Source organism: Grus americana, chromosome 18, assembly GCF_028858705.1.
Source record: "Grus americana isolate bGruAme1 chromosome 18, bGruAme1.mat, whole genome shotgun sequence".
NCBI lineage: Eukaryota > Metazoa > Chordata > Aves > Gruiformes > Gruidae > Grus > Grus americana.
Window position 1 is genome coordinate 4995184 of NC_072869.1, and position 21451 is coordinate 5016634.

The window sequence follows — 21451 nt, forward strand, 5'->3', positions numbered from 1 at the left end:
TGAATATAACAGGAATCAGGACTACAAGCCAACTCAAACTCAGACATACTTATTTGATTGACAAGTTATTTTAAAAACATTCCAAGAATGTAGATATGCAGATTTACACACCTCTAGGACCCTCCTCTTGTTCATCTAATGTTCAACCAGAAAGAGAATAGAAATAGTTGCTGGTTTGATCCTGCCTATCCATTCTGGGTTGTCCCTCCTGCTGAGGGGGTGCATTTTGTGGAAAGGATGGGAAGGGCTGCAGCCTCCAGTGCATGTGTTTCTCATCATGCCACGCAGTCATGGGGCAGAGCACAGTCCTGTGCCCTTCCCTCTCAAGTGCGACTGCATCTGCTCCTGTTGGCAGGGGCTTTACACTGAAAAGCCAAACTAGAAAAGACGTGATTGTCAAGCAGTGAAATCAATGTGGTACCCGAGAGAGGAATAATTAGACCTATTGCATTTATTGAAAAATATGTTTTAAAAAAAATCTGGATTTGCATTGCTAAAGTTCTCAAGAACACAGTGCAAGCAGAGAAGGAGGAAAACAATTAGGTGCCAATAGTCCAGCTGCTGGATGATTGCATATGTATTTACATAGCATTATGCCTCAGACCTTGCTAGGCCAACACTACAGACATTTCATGACAGTTTTATTTGCTAGAGTAACTAAGGGTTTGCTAATTATTTAGGATTCTGGCAGCTGGAGCAAGCTGTTATGCCTCTTATCAGACACCAATAAACAACGGTCACTTTGTGCTCCATAGCAGAAGTCAAATGTTGTCTAACCAAGTCTCCTCTTGACTGCGTACTACATTAAAAAAATGTTTCAAAATAACAGGTCTCTGCAAGACTTCAAGCTCTAGAAAAATATGGATCAAAATATTGGTTCTAGCTTGTATAGCCTTCTTTTAAACACTGCCATTGTCTTTCAGAATTATGCTGTTACTGCTCAAATAATACTCTCCACTCTCAGAAGGCTGTAAGAAGTTTCCTTCCATTAGGACTCTCTTCTGTACAAGAAGAGGGTATTAACAGGTCTCCTGCTTCAGCATACAGGAAAGCAGGAATTCCTGCTGGATGTGCTTTAGGTGTTAAGGCTAAAGGCAAAGTTTGGGTAACAGTCATTAAAGAGAATGAAAACAAGAAACAAATGGTCAGATGAAAAAAGTCAAATCCTCCTCTGGGGGTGTGTGTTTTTCTCTCTCCATAGCACAGGAAGCCTGAAGAATCTTGGATCCTAACCCAGGCACCTCAGCAAGACAAGATGGACTGTAATTCCTCTAGGGCAGATCTTCTATCCTGGCACCTCCATGTCTTCAGTTTGTAATCCTGCCAAGTGACTCAAGCAGAGGCCTAAGAACAAAGGAAGGAACATTCCATAGCCTCATGAAACAGGTTAGCTCTCTGAGAGGAACAAACAGCCAACCTATCAGGACTCAAATCAGTTTTAGTCTTGGTGTGTGAACAAACAAGAAAGCATTCAGGTAAGGGCAGCATTTTACAAAAGCACAAAATCCTTCCAAATCAAAGGCAAAGGCTCAGAGCTAGTTGTTTATGACAGTGGACTTCCCTCTGGAACAGTCATTATAAACAGTCTTAAGGCAGCAAATCACAGCTTACAAATTCAAAAGCAACAACTCATTCAAGGAAAAAAATGCCTTTCCATAAGTGCTTGTGCACTTTATGAGCAAGATCAGCGAGGCTATGTGTCCAAATAGCCATTGTTCCTCCTGCAGCTTATTATTCCGGACTTGCATTCTGTGAGAGCACTGACATTCAGCAGGAAGCCATACCAGCTGGCCTCCCCTTCCCTAGTGCTGCTGTTGGGTCACCATCCTGACCATTTTCAGTGCCATCTCTCCTTGATCAGACGGTACCTAACATAGAGATGAGAGCACATGGTAAGCACCTGCTTTATGGAAGCAGACAGCAAGCATATATGTATCTTCAGTTTTCTTGCTGATGGTGGTGCATCCCACCCCAAGAAGTATATCATTTACCATGTGCCCAGCCTTAAGAATCCAGAAGAAAGCGAAGTTCTCATAAGCCTTGTGGAAAGCAGCTGTCTCAGTGGATTCTGGAGACACATAGAGTGCCTTCCACCTTTGCTGGTTGAACTGGCCCAAATTAGGCCATTTCAGTTTCCGGATCCATGCCTCCTGGCCTGTTAGAGGTAAGAGATATGCTTGATTACCAATACTGACATAGCAACTTGGGAGTCCCAGTTCAACTGGATGCCCACTGTACTAGACAGCAATACAGCAGAGTTAGCGGAAAGTCTCTGTGTGCTCAGATTCTAAACCAATTTTGTTATGCCTAGGAAAATGACCAAGGCTGTGTTCAGGACAAGCCGAAACAAATCAAGGGAGGGAGAAGGGAAAAACCCAACAATGAAGATGTACTTGAAATGGACTTATGATTGCACAAGTTGAACACGTGCCTCTCAGAGGCCCTGCAGCCCTAGCAATTCTGACATATTTTGCTTTACTCCTCAAACAACTTGAACATCCTGCTATGGAGAAGGATCAGCCACACCAAGCCCCTCTTTTGAAAATCAGAAGAGACACTGCTTCTCTGTTTGTTACAGTCACTGATCAAGAGGGACCTGGAAAGGTTTTCTATTTTCAGGTGCCTGCTAGAGAAGGCAGAGGTCAAGACAGCAAAAAGACCAATTCCAGAACACCAAGGGGGAGAAAACGTTAGCCCACCTCTGAGCTACTGGAAGAATTTACATGTTAACTGCAGCTCAATTTTAGCTCAAAATGTGACAAACTGGAGCACCACTAACTGCTAATCTGTTTTGACAGCCGAAATACTCTGTTTCCTGATTTATTGATTGCTATGTTGTTCATGAAGGGCATCTGAATATCTAAGTGGGCAGAGACAGACAAAGGATAAAGCCTTTCACAACACAGGAAGATGTTTGTGCAGTCTGTGACTGTGGGTTATTTAAATGAATGAGAAAATGTGAATGGAAGACAGCACGGCAGTCTTGCAGCATGAAACATTCCAGCAACACTTGGCCTGGTTCCCAAACCGCCACTTGCATCTTGCAAGCAGCGAGGGACAAACAAAGCCTTTGAGTGGCCAAGACATGCAGGTGCCTACCCATGTTACTCAGCAGCAGGTGTGATCGCTCTTCAACTGCACCTCCCTGATTAATTACCAACACCCTTGTTCCATCTCACCTGGCACCATGCTCTCTGCTGAAGGTCACTCAGTGAAGGCTGACCTGTATCGTGCACAAATCTGCAGCAAGATACAGCCTTTGCCCCAGAGAACAGGATCTTCAAGGCACAGCAGGAGAAGAGAGGATAATCTCCATGTATTTATTCATGTATCCTCATTCTTCATTTATGAATGAGCATACCTACTTAAGGGCTTCACTGAAACAAGCAATTATTGATGTTGCAGATCCATTTCCCAACAGTATAATGGAGGTAAAGGAATTGCCTTTCTGAAAGGGACATAAACAAAGCATACTAAGAGCTGCTCATTTATGACTGTAGTATTTAAGCGTTGCCAGTTAGATAGATTTGCAGAGAAGATTGGAGAGATCCAGGTACCAATATTACTGGCAACTTCACGTTCTACTCATCACTTCCCAACCCCAGTCAAGAACTCTCTTACCCATGGTGTCAACAATGAGATCCAGCTGCCCGTTATAGACTGTAACATTGACATTGGCTGCCAAAAGCTGATCAACAATACCGATGACAGGTTTCATGAAGTCCTCAGCCATATTCTCAAAGACATCTCTGGACTGACCTGGTTGGAACCAGAAAGAAGACAAATTTTAGCTGATGAAGAATGTCATCCCCAAGCTGGGATGGAAGCAGTTGGCTCACGGTCCTAAAATGCAGTTCATGGCTGTATAAAAAACAGTCCTAGCCCCAAAGGGCAGCCAGCAATTCATCAGTCTGAGGAACTAAACAGAACCAGAAAGCAGCCACGCTCCCACCGGAGCTCACACACAGCACTGTAGCTGCTGGCTCCTATTACACACATACAGGGTGCCGGCATCAGTCCTTTAAACCTTCCTTTCTGTTTTATGGCCTCCCCTCCACACCATGCAGTATTACATGATAGCAGATTTCTGGCAGAGAAAAACTGACAGGAATTTCAGCAAGATTGCAGGAAAAACAGAAACCAGCTGCTGAGAAATAGAGGATCTTCTTCCTTCCCCTGTATTTTTAGCTGCTTGGCTAAAGATAGATACAAGCAGCAGACTCAGAACCACATCTGCTCCCACAGGCCTGCCCCCTTACATGTTCATTTCTGACAATAAGTCCTCTTCTTAGGCGCAAGGATGATGACAATTTAATGTGACTGCTTACTACAGTAAAGTATCTTCCTACAGACTGCAATACTGTAAAAGGCAATAATGCACTCATTAGATACACACTAGCAGACAGGAAAGTACCTCCCCATTTCACAGAGTCAGGAATAATTTTTAGCTTCTTTCTGATGGGTCCATTCATCAATTCATTTAGGCTGTCCTTATGCATATTTTTGACATGGCGTTGGTAAAGTCCAACTGAAAAAGAGAGAACACACTTTGATTAGTGACACAATTAAGACCATCATCCTACATAGATAACAATTTTCAATGTTACAGTCACAGCCAACAAACTTTTTTTCTATGAAAATGCCACATCACAGAGAGCAATTTGCTTACTTCTACTAGAAACCACTGAAGTCATTTAGGTCAGGGGATGAGAGGGGAAGAACCCAACTATCCATTTCTACTTTTGGCTAACACAGTGCTTTTTCAGGGGACCAGGTTCTGCTTTAGCCACTTGGTACAGACACGGTTTCTTTTCCTCAACAAACCAGTTATTTTTAAGCTTATTTTCACCTTACCTGCTGAAGCCAACAGAAAGAGATAAAGAGCTTGAAAGAAACTCTATACATGTGTTTTTTACATTGATGCACAAACATCATGGAGCATAAGAACCTAATCAGACTATTTACATTGATGAGACATTTTTGTGTCCCAGCTTGAAGGCAGAAATGAAACACATTAAGAGGAAGTAACTTAAAGGCCATAAAACTATGTCGCAATTATACTGACTACTTCCTTGGAGTAATTTGTGCAGGATGTATATATAGGTGGAGGTGTAATCTATAGAAGGGTTGTTCCACATTCCTATTTATCCTTATTTATGCAAGGGCAAACAAGTTTGGCTCAGGAGAATATCAATATCCTTTAGATCTGAAGGCCCCATTTTAAGGATGTGCTAAATTGAGGTTGTTCCTACTATCAGAGTTGAAGGTACACGAATGCAAACATAGGACCTCAGAAGCTCAAGTACTTAAATACAACTTACTGAGATGGAGATTTTCTTGTTCATTTGATTTCATTTCTGGAACCTCCTTAGTCATGATGTTATAAAAGTTCACATTGTCTGTGTTCTGAAAACACAAGATAATTTCAGTAACACTATAACAAAAATGTTTCTCAGATATGAGGAACAGACTCTCTTCTGAAAAAAAAAGGTAAGTTCTAAATAAAGGATCCTGTGACCTGCCACTTTACCTACATGTCAGGAAGATACTTATGGAAAAACTTTGGTTCTACATTTTGAGAAGTGGGGAAGTTTTCTCATGTCTGTCTTGTTCACACGTGGGTTGTGCCAGAGATGCTATTTACTTCTCTGAAACAGATGTGAAGCTACAGGAAGCCTTACACCCTGCCAATGACTGCAGATTCTCATTACAGAGAGTTGCAATGCCAGAAGATGCCTTCAGATGGTCTCTTCTGCTAGAGCTAGTCTAGCCTGATGCTGCCTCTTCCTCAACATCCTCCCAACCTACAACCCTTCAAAATCTCAAATGCTTCCTCAAGAACATGGTGATAGGTATCAGCCACCCCTCTATTGGAACTGCTGACATCTGGACAAGTCCAAGAATTGTAGAATGACAGTACTGATGCAGACAGCCTGCATCCAAAGGACAAGTGTGATCAGTGTTGCCATTAGAGAAGTTACTCGAGATTCCTGAAGCCCTGCTTTATTAAATTTTTGAATCTTTAAAGTTCTGATGCATAGGTCAGAAATCAGCTCACAACAGCAACCCTCCAAGAACTGAAGCGCCTGCACCCTGACAGTGATATCACAACTGGAGAAGACAAGCAGACTTGAAGAGAAAGGCAAAATGGGAACCACAAGTTCCTTCCAAACATTAAGAAGTGAAACCACTTATGTGCAAGGCACTGTCAGTTATGAAACAAAAAAAAAAAACCCCAACCAAAACACGCCTCCCCCCCAAAAAAAAACCCAGCAAGAAAAGGAAGCGGCTTCAGATTAGTCTTTCAGTTTGAGGAAGTCAAACCCTCACTTGTACTAAAACACAAAAAAGAGTGAAATTTTGGAACAACTCTTCAACAGAAAAAATAAGAGTAAAGCTTTACGTATCTTTTAAGCTGGAACTTGCTAATTAACAAGATGCAGTAACCCACAGTAACAGGGCATAACTTGAGGTTTCTTTCCATCCTGTGCACCCACTGTAGTTCTTAAATAAAGATCTATGCTTAACTTGAAACTTGTGTCTTGCTGGATGCAGTTTTCAATATTCAATACAAAGCTTTCAAGGAGACATAGCTCATTTAAGTTGAAACCAGGTTCTATAGAAATCAACAGGATTAGTTGCATGCTCAAAATTAAGCATCTATTTAAGTGATGTGCCAGGTTGAAACCTTGATGCAATACTGCAAGCCTATGGGGGTCGCCCTACCCGCTGCCTCTTATAATCACACAGGGTGCTCAGCAAACAAACAGCTCTTTTACATCAGCACTGGGATAAAACATATACTGGCAAAAATGACTGGGCAGGGGGTTGGAGGATTCACTCCAGACCAGCGCTTATAGAAAGGATAACCTGAAATTGTGTGCCTCCCCAGGCACCGGTTAGTTATTAATGCTGGTCAAAGAAGATCTCACCTCTTCGATGACACCTTCAGCCTTGCCCCAGAGCTCAGTGGCCAGCACATATTGATTTTTATTGATTGCATCCATTATTTCTTTTGCAACAGCAGTCACTTCTGCTAGACCATTATCATCAAGGAGAGACTGGAAGACAAACACAAAGGAGGACAGCTTTAATTATAATTTCATGTTCATTTCTTGCTAACAGTCTCCATGCATTCAAAGTTTTATTCTGGCTGAGAGCTAACCTTAAAAATCAATGTCCATTCATACTATACAGCAGTACAAGTAATCGGGCAAGGACCAAGACTTTAAGAAGGTACTTACAGTGCTGTAAAGGTAGGGCCCCCAAGACAGCACGGAGTCTAAAGAAACAGAACAGATTTCAAACATGTAAGTTTTTTAACATACTATTTAATTTACTTTTCCTTAATTGTAGCAAGAATGACTGTGACAAAAATATATGGAGATGAATTAATCAGTAAAAAGGTACTGTCAGCCTAGTTTAGCGCAAAGGTTATGTACTACAGAGCAGGTTCTTTACAAATCCTGAGAACCAATAAAAGCACTGCAGTGTTATTAACCCTCTACACATTGATCAATGAAATTTACTTAAAGCAAGAGACATGTTCTTACCAAAATGTTTTCACCCCAACACTGCAGCACATTGTTAGAACATGGGGAGAGATCTGACAAGTGAATGGGCATTGTCTAAACTGATCTGTTTGCAAAAGTTACAGGGAAAAAAACCACTAATTATAAGAAAAATCTGTTTTATAACAAGTTCACTTGTAAGGTCTCAAGGATCAGCTGATCGTAAGACAGACAGGAGTTTGCTTGATATTGTCCCATGCTGCAGAGAACCTATGGAGCCTGCCCTTGCAAATCTCCTTGAAGGACCAAAAGTCCTTTAATTTGTTTTTTGTCCTCCACCAGACACACAACCTATCTCTTCCAGGTCTGTGAGTGCATCAGTTCCTCAGCTCAAGGTCTTCTTGTGAAAAGATAAAACCTCAGTTGCGACCTTGTGACTCATTTAGTGGCCACGTTTTAAGTGCAGTACTCTTACCAAATCACCTCTGAGGCTGTAGAGGCGTGTAGGGACATTTCACCACCACCCCACTTCAAATACAAGTATGGTCCTCACCGACTTTGCTCTCCGACTTTTCATAAACTAGATATGTTCTAAAGGTAGATCCTTCAATCACAGTTTGCAATGTTGAAGTATTTCTTTTTGATTTACCAGACTCACCAGAGATTTAATTCACTTAATGCAGGGCTGGCATTGTTTATTCTAGGTACCCATGGAATGATAAAAAACCAAAACAACAATAACAAACCACTTACAGTCTGAGGATTTTAAACATACCCAAAGGAGAAATCCATGAGTCTCCAAGAGCAGTCCCCATAAAATTGCACTTTATGGTCCCTTTTTGAACAGCCTTGGTGAAAAAGGGGAAAAACAAAAACAAACAAACCACAAAAAAAGAAAAGATAATCAACTTTTAGGTAAATATTAATGACTCTAGAACCAGTTTTCTTTAAGTGAAGAAAATAGGTAGCACTCTGAATTGGGCAACAGGGACAGTGTATTCTAGAAAATACAAGTACTTGCAGAACACCACATTTTAAACTGAAAAGTGAACTACATCCTCCAGCTACTTACCTGCTGCAGCTCTAAAGCAATGCCAGCAGCCATTTTACCTCCGTAAGATTCAGAAAATATGTAGAACGGGATGGTCTGAAGAGAGAGAAGCCACACAATGAACCCTTTGTGCAGAAGGCAAAAGATACCTCCAACAGTATCCCACAGAACCCAGGCACTGGCTCTTCTCACTATCAAACACTGGATATTTTTCTGATTCTAAGCTGCAGATAAGATTTCTGTAACATCCTGGAATAATTACTAGGGGAATTTTTGAAGCAGGCACTTCAGTATTTTGGAACTAGAAACTGATGTGATCCCACATGCTTCTCGGATCACACAATAGACAATAATCCACCCTACTGCTTAGCTAACTAGCACCAAATTCACGATACCACTTCTGAATTGTGGGAAATAAGAGGCAGTGATTATACTGCACCGACTCCTACCAAATTCATACTGCCTCGTAGCAAACACTGCCCATTTGGAAGGACGTTCCCTAATTCCTTTTGAGATCTGTTTAAAAGCAAATAAAAATATGATTCTAACCAAGAATTCAAGTCACTTACCTGGAATTCTGTTCTACATGTGAAGAATTTTCCAAGAAAAACCATCATATCGGAAACTACCGTGGTAAGGTTTTTGGCAAACAAGCTACAATCATCCACATAACTGAATCCAGTGCCCACAGGATTATCCACAAACAAGATACTGGCTGCCTGCAACTGTATGAGCAGAAAGAAGGTTTGTATGAAACCTCAGTTCAGCACCAGCACAAACCTTAGTTTTAATGGCACAAACGTTTAACTGAGCCACCAAATCTCTGGCCCTGAAAAAGACTGCAGAAAAATAAGGTGCAAGTCCAAAACAGAGAACAGTACAGGTGAGACTTGTCTGTCAGAACGTAAAATAAGAGGGATTTTCTTTTGGGTTGCTGGGCTTTTGTGAAATTTCTATAGCAAATGCCATGGGGTCTATAGTTAGAAGTGTAGAAATAAAATCAGTAGATCAGCATACAGATAGCTAGCATGGCTTAAATCAGTAAGGCTCACAAATAAAGAATACAACATAAGGTCTTTCAATTTGACCAATCTGCCACAAGAAAGGCACCCAAAAAGGCCCAGTGATCCAAGGGCAGATCACCCGTACGATCTAGTTAGATTATTCGTAGCTCAGAGCACAAATACATTTCATTGAACAAGCTTCCACTTTCATAGGCAGCTGTAATTTGTCTTCCCTTGAAGGCCATACTGGACTTGTAATTACAAGCCACTGGTTATATGTTGCCAGCCATCCAGAAAAACCTCTATGACTGTACGCAATGAAGCTATGATCTGAAATAACATCTTTCTAGAATTTCCCTGCTCTTGGTTTCCCAGACATCTGCAATTCACAAATTCATGGAAGCCCAGACATATTGCATCAAATCAAATTAATAGGTCTATTCTTCAGTTCTTAACAGGGATATTCATAAAAGCAGTTCATTAACCACACTATTTTAAGACAAAATATCATAGTTCTATTGAATTTTAAATGAAAACTATTCTGCAATGATAGCAATCATCTGCTCACACAAGCAACAAACATTTTGCAATCAATAATTAGAAGCTGAACTCTCTACTATACCCAGGTTGTATTTCTTGGTTTCATTTCTTTGTCTAATGGGCCAATCTCTTCAAAGTTCCCAAATCCACAGCCTGAAGCTCCTGGACCTCCCTGTGGGGAAATAACAGATGACAAATAAGTTAAAATGCAGCATAGTACAGATATGACAGGAGAAAAATAAAAGCCACCCAGTAAACAGAACGACAGATTGTAAATTTTAAAAAATGGCTTTTGCACTACACGTCCATTTGCAAAGAGAAGGCTTTCTTCCTCATCGTCTTTCACTATGTGCACCCATGCCATTTATAAAAGCAAGAATTTAAACAGAGAAGCAATTACTCACTTGTGAAAGCACCTAATGAATTGCATGCTATGTGAGTGCAGTTTGAAAATCCTTCCCCTTATTCCCTTAATACGGATGCAAAAGTTAACTATCTACAGAGGTTTGCAAGTCATTAGTTTTATCAGCATGTACAGCGTGTGCATTTCACTCTGAAGAAATAACCCAGAAGGAAACAGACCAAGTCATCAAGTGATTATATTCAACATTAATTTCTGAAATGTACTGCTGAAAGCTAATGTGGAGCACACACCACTGCCTTTTATCAAACTGTGAACGGCACCAATCTCTAAACAATCAGAGTCTCTCTTACTTGTTTCCATTTAGAAGTCTTTCTAAATCTCTGATCAGTTTATCTACTCTCTACGAATGTTGTTTAGACTGTAAGCTCTTCAGGAAAGGAGCTTTGATGATACAACGTACTTGTAGTGTCTGGCACAAACAACGCGACTGTTGTATAAGAGATAAGAACAACCTCTAGTTCTGCAATTTAACTTGATGTAAGGTGAGCAGCGGAGGGCACCCCACAACTGCAGAATGATATTTTCATTATTTCTTCCTAACCTGAATACCTTACTCACAAGGTGAATCACTTAGAATCAAACAATTTTGAATCATTTCAGTAGAGCTGTAAGATACCTATCAGGCTGAACCAGGCACAGATGGAAAGCATTGTTGTTGAAGTGTCTTTCACCGAACCTTACCTGAAGCCACAAGATGAGAGGTAATTCTGTGAAGTCTTTGGTTGGGTTATTTGCATAGTAGAGCCACCAGAACATGTGGGCCTTACTTCGAACTTGCACATATCCCCACAACTCTTCAGGCTCTTGGGATTGCCTCAGAACTACACCTTGGGGGGGGGGGGGGGGGGGAATAAAACCAAAAATCAGCTAGGTAAAAAGGCTCAATTTTGAGCTTTCCACCAGATTAGTTCCAAATCATTACATGTCAATCTTGGGTGTGATAATTAGAGGAGGTTCCATTAAAAAAATTACTATAAGAAACCAGCCTATACTTACACCCACACACATAACTTCATTCATTGATGATAACTCAGCTAAGTGTGTTAATTAAGAGCTTAACTATCAGGGCCTGACGTTACAGCAGCTGCCGAAATAGCACCCCAATAGGTAGGATAATTTTTTCTATCAGGGAAACATTTAAAGTCTTTTGAAGACCTGGGCTGAAAGCACAGCCCCACGAGACCGATGGAATAACGCACGCCAGCTTCAGGGGCACCAGGGCTTCTTCAGCGATCCACCACTTAGACGTAGTCTCTGGGAAGATCAAATCATTGTACAGTTCCCAAGGAGAGTAAACGCAGGATAGATAGAAGGATCACTTCTAAACAAACACAAGACCTAATCCTACGCTCAGTTAAGTCAGTAGAATCTTGACGACTTAAGCAGTCCATCCAGGACACAGATGCTGTCCCAGAAATAGAACTTTGAAACTACATCACTTCAACTTCTCCATCACAACAGAAGACAGCAGTCCACTGGAGAAGCAGCAATAAAGCTTTTTCAAGCCACAGTGCCCAGACTTTGCGGATCCGCAGGATGCAGCTCTGAATAGGTTACATTGGTGTGGACAACATCACCCCTTCTTGATCAGCTCTCACTGTGACAGCGGTGACACCCCAATACAGCTTTTTGCTCCTTGCAGCCGCCTACCCAAAGGGTCCCACAGGTAAAACGCTGCGGCTGGGGACCTGTGCTCCTGTCAGCCAGTATCACACAGCACCGCTGTAACCTCCTGCTCACAGGCATGCTTGCTTACACGGCTTCAGCATCCCCCGCAGCTGCCAAGGAAGGGAAGAGGGTCTGGGGGTCTTTTTCGGGAAGGACAGATGACAGCTCCGGGTAAAACAGCGATGAGAAGTGCTGCCCTGGTTTGTGGGGAGCCTCTCCCACCCAGTTTACCCAGGTGAATCAACTGGGACCTGAATCTCCGCGTTCCTGCTCCAAAACGGTTCCTTGGGGCTCGGGGGAGCGCAGACATCAGTCAGCCGAGGTGACCCCAAGGTCGCGATAGTCGCCGGCACAGACACCGCGACAGCCCCGGGCAGGGCCGCGCACGGGCCCGCCTCGAACTCGGCGTGCACCCCCCGAACCTCCCCCCGGGCTCCCCACAGCGCCGGCGCTTGTGCCACCCTCTTCGCCGTGTCCCGCCCGGGTACCACCGCCGGCGCGGCGCTGACGGCCGCGGTGAGGCTCGGAAATTTCCCGCGGCTCAGCCCGAGCCCTTCCCGGCAGCGGCCGCGCCATGCCCGGAGGCCATCGCTCCGGGACTATCCGGAGCACGGCCGCTGCACAGAGCACGGCCGCACGGCCTCCCGCCCCGTCCCTCGGCCCCGTACCTGCCGCCAGCAGCAGCAGGGACAGCCCGGTGGCAGCGCGCAGCGGCCACATCCCGCCACCAGCTCCCGGCGCCCGCGCTGTCACGTGCACGGGGACCGGGACCAGCCCGACCCCGCCCCGCCCGCAGGGGGCGCGGCCAGGCTCGCGCGTCGCCCGCCCTTTTTGTCCCACGCGCGGCACCATCGCCCTCTCTCCTCGCCGCCTCTTTCTTCGCGCCGCTCTCCTTCCAAGATGGCGGCGGCCGGTGGCGGCCCGTTGCGGCTGCGGCTGCTTTTCGACTACCCGCCGCCGGGCAGCCCGGGCTGCGCGCTGTGCTGGCTGCTGGTGGAGCCCAGCCAGGTGCGCCTCGTCACCGACCTCGTCAGCCTCATCCGCCACAGGTTCGGCTTCAGCCGCCGGGCCCGCCTCAGCCTCTTCCTGGAGGGGGCACTGCTGCCCCCCACCGAGAGCGCCCGCCTCGTGCGGGACAACGACTCGCTCCGGTACGGCGGGGGCTGCCCGGGACCGGGCTCAGCTGCCGGCAGGACGGGGCGGGGGGGGGCGCTCCTTGGGGCCCTCGGACTGCGCGGCACCGGGGTGGGGGGACTCCCCTAGCAGGCTTGAAACGCGGCTGCTGCCGCGGGACGCGGACGGGGTCTGGCGGTGCCCGCCCCGGGGAACCGGAGAGGCGCCCTCGGGCCCTTCCCGCGGCTCCCCGGGGGGTGGAGCGGGAGCCGGGCGCTAGCGGGCTCCGTTCCCCAAAGCCTGCGGTGCCTGCGGGCTGGAGAGAGCCAAGTGGTTGGAAACCTGCCTCCTGCCCCGGTGCTCCCACCGCCTGAGCCGGCCTTCTAAAGAGCTTGCAGCACCGTGCCCTCGGGTGGGGGCTCAGGCTGTGCGGCTTGGCCCGGGGCAGCACCCCCTGCTCTGCAGACTGCTCTCCGAACTGCCCCGCTAACAGGTGGAGCATCCCCGCTCCCAGAAGACAACCCAACCTGAGCTGCTAACGCATAGAAAGATGTGTGTGAATTATGTTTAACAGCGGCTTTTGTTTGGGTTTTTTTGGCAGAGTAAAATTGGAAGAGATAGTTGCAGATGAATATGAAGAGGTAGATGATGGCTTCTCTTATACACCAAAAGAAAACAAAAAAAGGCGTAGACAAAAGCAGGAAGAGGAAGAATTTTCTAGAAATGAAGACAGGCACAAAAGGGAAAAGAAAAAGAATAAACATAATCCTGAATATCCCTCTTGTAGGGAAGAGATCTCTGTAGATATTTGGGACTCTCATAAAAGGTACAAGAAAAGAAAAAGAAAGGAAGAAGTTAGTGGAAGAAATAGACTCACAGAAGGTAAGGAAGAGAGCTCTACTGGTCAATCTAAAAAGCTTAAAGAAACAGAGAGGGAGAAACAGGTGGCAACAAAAAAGAAGGATGAAAAGCAGACAAAGGCCGCTGCAGCAAAGATGGCTTTAGAACAGGCAAATGAGAGCTTGTCTCTAAATTCTGGTAAAAATAACACAAAAAAAATCACAACACAGTCCAGAAAAAAGAGGGTGGGAGCTTCAGATTCCTCCAGTACATCGTCTGACAGTGACAGCAGTGAATTAAAGCAAAGTAAGTCTTCCCATAAATCTGTAGTGGCAACACTTCCCAAAGACAAATCCCAAGCTGCTGCAAATTCTGATGTCAAAACTGTTGTTTCTAATAAAGTGACTGTAAAGTCTCATGCTGAAAATTCCACTAAGACTGCAGTTAGTAAAAATGCTAAAAAATCCCAGTCTTCTAGCTCAGATTCTGACTCGAGTACAGAGGATGAGAAAGTGGCAACGGCACAAGACAGTACCGCAAAGGAAAAGTCACTGCCTAACAATGTGGCAGCTGTAAAAACCAGTACCACCAAGGCTCCCAAAGCAAAGACCTCCTCTTCAGAGTCTGATAGTTCAGATTCAGAAACACTTGTAATTAAAAAACCCACAGCAAATGCTGGACTGAGTAATTCCATAATAAGAAACTGTACTGAACAGTTGCCAACCAGTAATCAAGGACCACTTGCCAGCCCGGGTCGTGGAAGGGGGCGTGGAACAGGAGAGCATAACTTCTGGAGAGGACCTAGGGGCCGTGGGTTTCGTGGGATGATGAGGGGCCAAGGCCGTGGGAGAGGAGCAAACCCTGGCTTCTTCTATAACTACAACAGTGAAGCCCAGAAACAGAGGCAGTTAAATGAAGCTGCAACAAACACTTCTGTTCTTGTCCAGGTGAGTGACTTACACAGTCATAGGTCACCTTTCTCTTGCAGCTTTATAGAAAAAAAGTATAGGATGAGAGTAATTCCTAAAAGCGGGAGAAGATTGGTAGGATAATGGTTGATCTTAACTTAGTAAATCTGCTATTTACTGTATCTCCATTTAGCAGCCTGAGGAAATGTTTATGAAACAATATCTGATTGTATTATGTATCTCAAAGCACTCTGATACATACCTTACTCAGAACTTCTTACAATCCATACAGCATAAACATTGTCTTCTGTTTTTATTAATACAGTAATTAAATCAATGGATTTACTTTGTGTTTCACAGAATCCTGTGGAGGTCCCCAAGAGAGACTATAGTGTGTTACCTCTTCTAGCTGCCCCACCACAAGTGGGAGAAAGAATTGCCTTTAAGGTAAAAAAACTTGTGAAATACTGAATGTTAGCGGGCTAAAATTGTTTTATGTGGGCCGCTGTAAGTTTTGCAGGACATGCAACAGATAGCATGGTCCTGGCTACCAAAAGCTTATGCTGAAGAACATGATCTTACTTGTTCTGGGACTGTTATCCTAGAAGTATGAGAGTTAAGAAGTAGTCTTCATCCTACTTATTTGTTCTTTTTTTAAAAAAAATCTGTTTTAAACGTAAGCAAATAGTTCAGCACCTAAAACATCTTGTGTCTGATGTTTGTAGGCATCTCTGAAAGTGTTCACTCCTCTCTTGCTGTCTTTCTAACCTAATGATTTCCCATACCACAGAAACACTTTTGGTTTCTCTTGTTGGCTCTAGAAAATTCTTTTGCTGTAAAGTCTGACTTTGATTTTTACAAAGGTTTGGAGCATGCGCATAATTTAAATGCATTTCTTTAGACTTCCTATATTTATATAACACAAAGAAAGAAATGTTTTCTCCACTGTCATTTTGGTGAATTTCCATGTACATTTGTACAATGACGCTCTTAGCACACAAGTCAGTTCACAAATAATAGAATTTTCTAGTTGCACCTTCACAAAGTGTCTCTCTTTCTCTCTACTGTGGGTATATTTTCAAAGTTTACGTTTAAATAAGAATGCCAGAAAGAAGCAACATACAAGGAAAGTCAGCATTAAAATTAGATGCTATAAAAAGAAAAAAAAAAATCTCTACATTGTTACTTCTCTCTATAGCATTTCTACAATACTATTGTGAATCTTACCGTATAAATAATTACACTTCCCTGCAAAATAAAGAAGTACAATGAAACTGCTGCAGTTGAGGAGACTGGGATCCATCTCTCTGATCTCCTCTCACAGCCTGACCTGAACGGAAATCCAGCAGTAAGTCCTGGAAGACGACCTGGGACTGTGATCGGCATCAGGATCCACGAGTGCGAGGCTTGGTTCTTGCACTTTCTTCTTGCTGAAGAAGCCATGTGGGGATAGGTGGCATCATCAAGGATCAGGAAAAGTTGTAATTTGTTATTTGTATTTCTTTCAACAGCGTTTGGAACTAACTGAAAATTACAGTCCTGAAGTTTCAGACTATAAGGTACTGTTTTTCTTTCCTTGTTCAATTCACTCACAAAGCTATTATAAGTGAGGTGAGCCTTAAATATTTTGCAGTTGTGCAGGATTTTTCTTCTTGTCCAGTTGACTCCACAGGCTGTTCCTGGTGCAACAGTAAAAATGAAAACTCTAGAACCCAAAACTAATCGAAAATTTGAAAGGTGTAGCAGTTATTTAAAAAAAAAACAAACACAAGCATTATTAATGATCATTAATATTTTAGAGATGACAAAAAATGCAGACCTTCAAGTAGAAAAATGTAGCTATATTCAAGTCTACTGCTGTTTGAAATCAAGGCAAATTCTTGAATAATATAATAAAATTTTGTAGCTGCTTCAAATAACTTGGTTTCTGGACAAGTACCAATATAAATTACAAGGATGGTGACAACTAATAACTTTGGTTTATTGATGTGAGTAACTGCAGATTGCTGAGCTTTAATACTTTGCAGATTTTATATATAGCGATAGAAAAATTTGACAGATACTTCCTCTGTGATCAAGTACCACAGTGGTTGTAAATATGAAATAGTTACCCAGTGCTGAAGTATATCTTGCCTGATTCTTTTCTTGTTGCTTTATGAAGGAGGGGAAAATAATCAGTTGGAATGCTGATAAGAAACAGATCGAGCTTGAGATCCTTTCGTCATCAGCAGGACAGCGTACGTACCCTGGAACACCAAATGCTTGTTGTCATGTGCATCACTTGGAGAACAGCTAGTCTCAGGCACACTTTGTGCTTCAGGATTATTTCAAATTTCCTCAGGTTCCTCCTCAACACACCCCTTCCCTCCTTATTCTCTCCCCAAAAAGTTATTTAAAGGGAGAAGTTCTAACACTTGCTAGTTGTATTGAAGAAGCTCACAGGTATTTACAAAATTAAATTTGTCTAGTCAGTAACTCATCTCTATTGTGGTTTCATTTCCTGAAAAAAAATAAAATTACTGTAGGGAATTACAGAGAGAATTTTAGATCATAATGCTGTTCTTTGCGAGGTCAGTGAAGCCACTCTCTTTGGTGGATGTGGAACCGAGTCCCTGCAGTGACCAAGCGCACTTCAGACACCGGAAACTGAATGTTCGTGAAACTGAATGTGTATACTGCGTTTGCCATTTAAGCCAGCATTAATGAATCATCGTAATGAATCATCATCTTTTGCAAATTTAGGCAGCATATTGTTGATTAACTTTTCATGCACATAGTTATATTACATAATTACCTTAATTTTGGTGTGTAGCATTCACTTTTACCTCAGATTTTCTGTTAGAATAATGAACGTGAACACCCCACTCAAAAAAAAAAAAAAAAAAGACCTTGTTTTGACTAGCTTTCTAAACATGGTAAACATTTAAGCCTTTTTGCTTATAGTTAATGGAGTTGTTTGTTTGTTTTTAAGTTGCTAAAGAGCCAGGGAAATTCGATCTGGTTTACCAGTCTGCAGATGGAGCAGAACTGATAGAGTACGCGGTTCCTCAGGATACAAAGGTATGTGGGCGTCCGCTTTTGAAGCCCGTTACAAGTTTTGCATAGCTGATGCATGCCCTGCCTTATGACTCCATTCATCTCAGTGAGATTGCCTTTATAATAATGCATCTGATTAAAATAAACGGAAGCAAAAATAATTATTCCTTTCTAGCAAGAACGTACATGGTTACAAGATAAGAATAACTTCTTGCATGTCACTCAATAACTAGATTAAAAAACAGTTATCAAACTGTGCAACTTTTTGTTTTGGCTAATAAACAATATCATGTCTAGATAGAGTATCAGTTCTTACAAGGTTATTCGTTTCATGGACTGGGTTTTTTTACCTCCATCTTTCCTTACCCAGGACATCAGGCAGGTTGAAGTTCATGAAGATTGCGGATCCTTCCTGTGGTTCATCGATCTTTGTTCAGTAGCGCTGTTGTTCAAGTCTAAACAAAGCATCACGTAGGAGAAATGGCATCTGCCTGTATAGCTTGTACCTGCTAAATACTGTATTTTGTTTTCAGATAACTGAAAGCTGGGATGCACTGATAGAGCCAAGACTGATTGTTGAGCCTCCGGTTAATGGATCCAGTGTTGAAAATGGAACAATCTAAGATGTGAACAAATGTAAATAATTGTATGGACTGGTTTTGTGAAATGCTGCCTTCTAGTTCTGAGGCGAGCAGATGCACTGGTGGATATTTTTAATAAATGTTTTTAAAGTAAAACTATGCCAAAAGAAAAAGAAACACTTTTTTCTTAGGTTATGTTTTATGTAGGAGGAATACTTTGTTTATTATAGGAAGTTATTTACAGGGTTCACCTGAACATGTCAAGAAAAGCTTGTGGATTTTAAGCTTCTGTAATTTTGAGAGGCAGATAAATAGTATTGGTAACTGCCAACTTTGCCTCGAACCAGTGGAACATAACATGAATCCCTGGCAAAATCGTGTCCCAGTGTGTTAATCTGTGTAGGCTCTGAACACCTTTTTGTATTGTTTGCTTTAAAGCAAACCCTTTTGCTCTTTAAGTGCTGAAGTCTCTGTGCTGCCTTTCTTCTTTCCTTCCTAATAGCAGAATGGGTCCCAGGTGGTGGCAACGTGCTTCTCTGGCATCTCCGCTAATTATTAGGAGATTATTATTGAGGTAGCCCCTTGTACCTGTGTAGTACTTGCATCTTGGCAAGTCTTACAATTTAACATAATCCCTGTCCCGGGTAGTTGACTCTTAAACAGACGACATGGGAAAAAAACCCCTAGATATGAACAAACATCTGAAAAATTCTGCTTCATTGTTTAGCTGACAGGTACTCTGACTAGTGCATGACTACATAAAAATATTGCACACCTTTGCATTATCCCTATTATAATGTCTTGTTTGTGAAGGAATCATTTTTATATGAGTAAAACCAGTTTGTGTGTTGCAGTTCGATTTAGTTGCCATTATTTTGTTAATTTTTCAGAGAAATGGACAGTTGGATTCCTGCATGGATATTCTTGCAAACTGCACAAAAAGAAAATTCCAGACTCTAGCACAGTCATGCTGAGACAGTTGGGATTAATGGAAATATTTTTTTTTTAAAGGAAATTGTTAATTTTGAGTTCTTACAAAATTGCAAAAGTTAGTTACACACAACTATTTCACAGCATTTCAGAGCAGGATTCACCTCTTGTTCTATTGCCTACAGTGCATTTTGGCTACAAATTAAATGGGTACAGAGTCCCTCTGGCTGTGACGAACAGGTGATGGTTGAAAACAAATACACCCCAGAGAGAGGATGCTTGGAAGATAAAATCTTGAGTCTTATTTCCCCATTGTTCTCAAGTTTGGGTGAAACTACTGTTTCAATGCACAATTTAAATGAAATCAAATAACTGCAGTCTGAGGGAGCTGGCTGGCTGCCCTTCCTGTCGCACCCTTGGCAGCCACACACAGGGCACTAAACGGGTGAGAACAGGGAACAAGGCAGGGCTGGGGCACGAAACGGGTGAGAAAAGTGGAATAGGACATATGGTGCACGTGACTCCCAGAGGGAGCTGGTGACACTGGACAAACCCGTAGCGCTTGCTTTCTGTCCCTAGAGTTTTGGGATCTCTTGCCAGCCCCTTTGCTGGGGCAGCCCCAGCTGTTGGGCATGGGGGCTCCTTGCCACCCCCCTCTTTGCAACTTAGTATTACAGGTTTGTTAAAAAATTCTGCTACAATTTTTTTCACAAATTCTAGTCTTGTGACTCAAAATGTGAGGGTGTGTTTGAGCTAGCAAGCTACAGTCACACATGCGCAACATACTGTAGGCCTACAGATGCGATGAGCACCTGCAGCTAGAGGCTGGCAGCCACAAGCTGCTGAACAGATCTTAAAGACCTAAACGTTTGCTGCTGTGAGTACGGACTTTGCAAAAAGACATTGAGTCAGTGCCAGCTCTTTAGGGATTTGGGGTTATTTATAATTTTGATGGGAAAATTGTAGCTACTTAAACCACTTTGAATATCAAATCCAAAAAAGTCAGAGGATGAGAACACCCATCTTGATGTTTGCTAAGCACATGTACCCGAGGAACAATGTATTCTGCTGTGCTGCTAACTTTCTGCTCGGAGCTTGAGTGGCATTTTCAATTCGCAGTATCAGGGCAAAGGGTTGGATTTAGTTCAGAACCACAGGAAGAAGTTCTCAAGTAATTACAAGGAAGCAAACAGACTAGCAACTTTAGTAGCTACTTAAATGGTAAAATTCTTCAGTAATTTTTAATGTTGAACATCATTGGTTTTTAGACAGCTGGACTGGTTGGGCTTACTCAGAATTTCAAGCCCTCTTTGACAATGGAGAACTTAAATTGCTGACCTGAGCTCTAAACATCCTGTGTGCTACTCCAGAAGCAAAACCTACAATTGTGAGGGTGTATATTCACCCTTTATATCTGCATACCTTTGTCTGCATCAGTAGACATCAGGTAAGTGCTGCAGAAAATAGTGAAGGTGCTGAGCCTTTGAAAGATGATGGTGGCTTAGTCCAGATAAGCCCAGGAAGAAGGGCTTTGTTCACCTATAGAAAAATAAGAAACATAAACATTAAGAGCTGCTCTTCGGTAACACACGCAACGCAGCTTGGTAAGAACATTCCTTTGCAGTCACTGTCAACCAGCACCTCTCAGGTGCTCACGTCCCCTCGGCAGCAGTTATGAAGTCCCAAACTGCACGTCCCAACCACGCCGCAGATAAGCAGAGCCATGCCCATCTCCTAGAAACTCCTCCACCCTCAACCAGATTACACACTTGATCCCTGACCTTTTGCTTCTCTCTGTCAAAGCCATGGCAGCTCCCAACACCTCCTTTTGTCCTTTCTGCACCA

At 43.0% G+C, this 21451-nt stretch overlaps 2 protein-coding genes and 1 long non-coding RNA gene across 4 annotated transcripts; 1 reads left to right on the forward strand and 2 right to left on the reverse strand.

Annotated features, from left to right (window-relative positions):
- Window positions 1–22: 22 nt before the first annotated feature.
- Window positions 23–13065, reverse strand: SCPEP1 (serine carboxypeptidase 1). The gene is made up of 13 exons (XM_054846653.1): window positions 12867–13065; window positions 11212–11357; window positions 10189–10278; window positions 9132–9287; window positions 8584–8658; window positions 8287–8359; window positions 7245–7282; window positions 6933–7061; window positions 5322–5406; window positions 4415–4528; window positions 3622–3759; window positions 1992–2155; window positions 23–1868 (listed from the first exon to the last, which is right to left on the reverse strand). Exons 1-13 carry the CDS (start codon window positions 13048–13050, stop codon window positions 1803–1805), a joined length of 1458 nt encoding a protein of 485 aa, XP_054702628.1. The 5' UTR covers window positions 13051–13065; the 3' UTR covers window positions 23–1802.
- On the forward strand, window positions 13035–18832 carry COIL (coilin). Of its 2 annotated transcripts, none has more exons than XM_054846652.1 (7): window positions 13035–13349; window positions 13913–13952; window positions 15420–15506; window positions 16571–16618; window positions 17221–17296; window positions 18031–18119; window positions 18629–18832. In XM_054846652.1, exons 1-7 carry the CDS (start codon window positions 13099–13101, stop codon window positions 18716–18718), a joined length of 681 nt encoding a protein of 226 aa, XP_054702627.1. In that variant the 5' UTR covers window positions 13035–13098; the 3' UTR covers window positions 18719–18832. The 2 variants fall into 2 exon arrangements, with proteins under 2 accessions (XP_054702627.1, XP_054702626.1); XM_054846651.1 differs by having other exon boundaries at window positions 13037–13349; window positions 13913–15098.
- LOC129214652 (uncharacterized) lies at window positions 18473–21418 on the reverse strand. The gene is made up of 3 exons (XR_008579770.1): window positions 21388–21418; window positions 21029–21145; window positions 18473–18550 (listed from the first exon to the last, which is right to left on the reverse strand). It is a non-coding gene; the product is annotated as an uncharacterized LOC129214652 (long non-coding RNA).
- Window positions 21419–21451: the final 33 nt, after the last annotated feature.

What these genes read in the sequence shown, in the direction of transcription:
- SCPEP1 (XM_054846653.1), bottom strand. Translation starts at nt 13,050, where the DNA reads ATGGTGCCGCGCGTGGGACAAAAAGGGCGGGCGACGCGCGAGCCTGGC. An exon ending in CCTGCTGCTGCTGGCGGCAG is followed by an intron (nt 11,358 to 12,866) that starts GTACGGGGCCGA and finishes CCCCCCCCCAAG; the next exon opens with GTGTAGTTCTGAGGCAATCC. An exon ending in TGACTCTGTGAAATGGGGAG is followed by an intron (nt 3,760 to 4,414) that starts GTACTTTCCTGT and finishes GGTTCCAACCAG; the next exon opens with GTCAGTCCAGAGATGTCTTT.
- COIL (XM_054846651.1), top strand. Translation starts at nt 13,099, where the DNA reads ATGGCGGCGGCCGGTGGCGGCCCGTTGCGGCTGCGGCTGCTTTTCGAC. An exon ending in TTCGTCATCAGCAGGACAGC is followed by an intron (nt 17,297 to 18,030) that starts GTACGTACCCTG and finishes TTTGTTTTTAAG; the next exon opens with TTGCTAAAGAGCCAGGGAAA. An exon ending in CGGTTCCTCAGGATACAAAG is followed by an intron (nt 18,120 to 18,628) that starts GTATGTGGGCGT and finishes TTTTGTTTTCAG; the next exon opens with ATAACTGAAAGCTGGGATGC.